The sequence below is a fragment of the Cryptomeria japonica genome, chromosome 5, assembly GCF_030272615.1.
Source record: "Cryptomeria japonica chromosome 5, Sugi_1.0, whole genome shotgun sequence".
Classification (NCBI taxonomy): Eukaryota; Viridiplantae; Streptophyta; class Pinopsida; order Cupressales; family Cupressaceae; genus Cryptomeria; species Cryptomeria japonica.
In genome coordinates this window covers 906,352,849-906,354,713 of record NC_081409.1, presented here as the reverse complement: position 1 = coordinate 906,354,713, position 1,865 = coordinate 906,352,849, and the positions used below count along the sequence as shown (strand labels likewise).

The window sequence follows — 1,865 nt, the reverse complement described above, 5'->3', positions numbered from 1 at the left end:
ATGAACTATGGTTTCAGCCAAATTCAATTGGTTGGTGTCAATACAAATTTGGTGGTAAGCTTTGATGAGTATGATGAAAAAGATTTAGAAAGTTTCAAGCTAATGCAATTAATAGGTGTAAAGCCAAATTCCACAACCTTTACTAACATTCCTCCCGCTTGTGTAGAGACGATAGGCCATGAAGCCTTGGTACAAGCATCACCAAGGCAATTGAACTATCTGATAGAATACTTCAAAGCATGTGGTCGCATAGACAACACATGTAATCTGTTTGACAGGATACTCAAGGTAGAATGTGGCCGCATGGACAATGCATGTGGAGTGTTTGACAGAATATCACGTGAAACACAATCGTGGAAAGCTCAGACACAACATGTAAAGTGTTTGATAGAATGCTTTAAAGAAATGTGGTCTCTTTTAATGCAATGATCGTAGAGTATGCACCAAATTGCCACGACATTCATCAAAGCATAAAAGATAGTAACATCTAATTTGGCAACTTTCTTCATTGACTCCACCATTTCGTCATATCATTCGGCCTGCTCAGCAATCTTTGCCATGTACACATGGTTTTCTCTCTCTTTTTCCATCATTTTCAAGACCAATTGAAACACAAAAACCTCAAACTCGGGCTCAAAATGACCGAAGTCGATCGAGCAAGAAGAAAATTACACCGACGAGTGCTGAAACTGTAGTCTCCAATGTTAATATTAAACGCATCAAGGAATACTATCACAAAGTTGAGGATGAGTTTTGTAGGATTTGCAATGACATTCTCACAATCATTCATGAGCATATTATCCCATCTTTTGGCAGTGGAGAGTCCACAGTCTTCTACTACAAGATGAAGGGAGATTATTATCGTTATCTTGCAGAGTTCAAGTCTGGAAATGAAAGGAAAGAAGTTGCAGATCAATCTCTCAAAGCTTATCAGGCAACTTCAAATACAGCAACAACTGACCTTCCTCCTACCCATCCTATCAGACTTGGTCTGGCATTGAATTTCTCAGTGTTCTACTATGAAATTCTAAATTCTCTTGAGAGAGCCTGCCATTTGGCCAAACAAGCATTTGATGAAGCAATTGCATAGCTTGACACTATTAGTGAAGAGTCCTAAAAACACAACACATTAATCATGCAACTACTAAGGGATAATCTTACTCTCTGGACATCTGATTTTCAGGAAGAAGGGGGTGAAGATCAGGCTAAAGTGGAGGATGAAAAGATAGAAAAACTTGAGCACTAGCATTGAGTGTAGGATTCACATGCAATTACCATGGGGATTGATTAAGGTGACTATATAAGAATTGATCATACCATCATATACGCCTTCTTATTGTTCAAAGAAATATTATGTTCGTGATGGATAAGGATGTTCAAGAGCTTGTAGACATGAATTTAGATGGTGAGATTATTATGAGAGAAAATGAAGCAAATGAAGATGGAGGCCACCTGAACAAAATCGACAAATGAGTTATTTATTAAATGTAATAGGTTTGAAATTCTTTTTGTAAAAAGTGACTTATGTCACTTATTGTAACCAAAGGTTAGAAAGTTGACTTCTTCTGCGCATAAAAGTGTAGTTTACTATCTCATTGAAATTCACGCAGAAAAGAGTTACTTGTTAACCCAGGATTAAAGTTAGTTACTAAGGTGGTTATTCTGGGAATCCTATAAATACAAGGCTATTTGTAATGTATGGGGAGACTTTTTACAAATGGGAAAACTCTGCTGGAATTCCAGAAGAAGCCTATACTGACATTTTGATTTGCACTATGTATAGAAGGACTTGTATATTTTCAAAAGGATAATGAAGAATACATCTTAGTTCATGTGTTCTAAATGTATTCATGTGTTATCATTGA

At 36.7% G+C, this 1,865-nt stretch overlaps 1 protein-coding gene across 1 annotated transcript; it reads left to right on the top strand.

Annotated features, from left to right (window-relative positions):
• LOC131066197 (uncharacterized) lies at window positions 1–1,246 on the top strand. Its single transcript, XM_058000894.2, is given in 2 exon segments — window positions 1–375; window positions 548–1,246. Coding segments are annotated over 2 exon segments (1,074 nt in total).
• The last annotated feature ends 619 nt before the right edge of the window (window positions 1,247–1,865 follow it).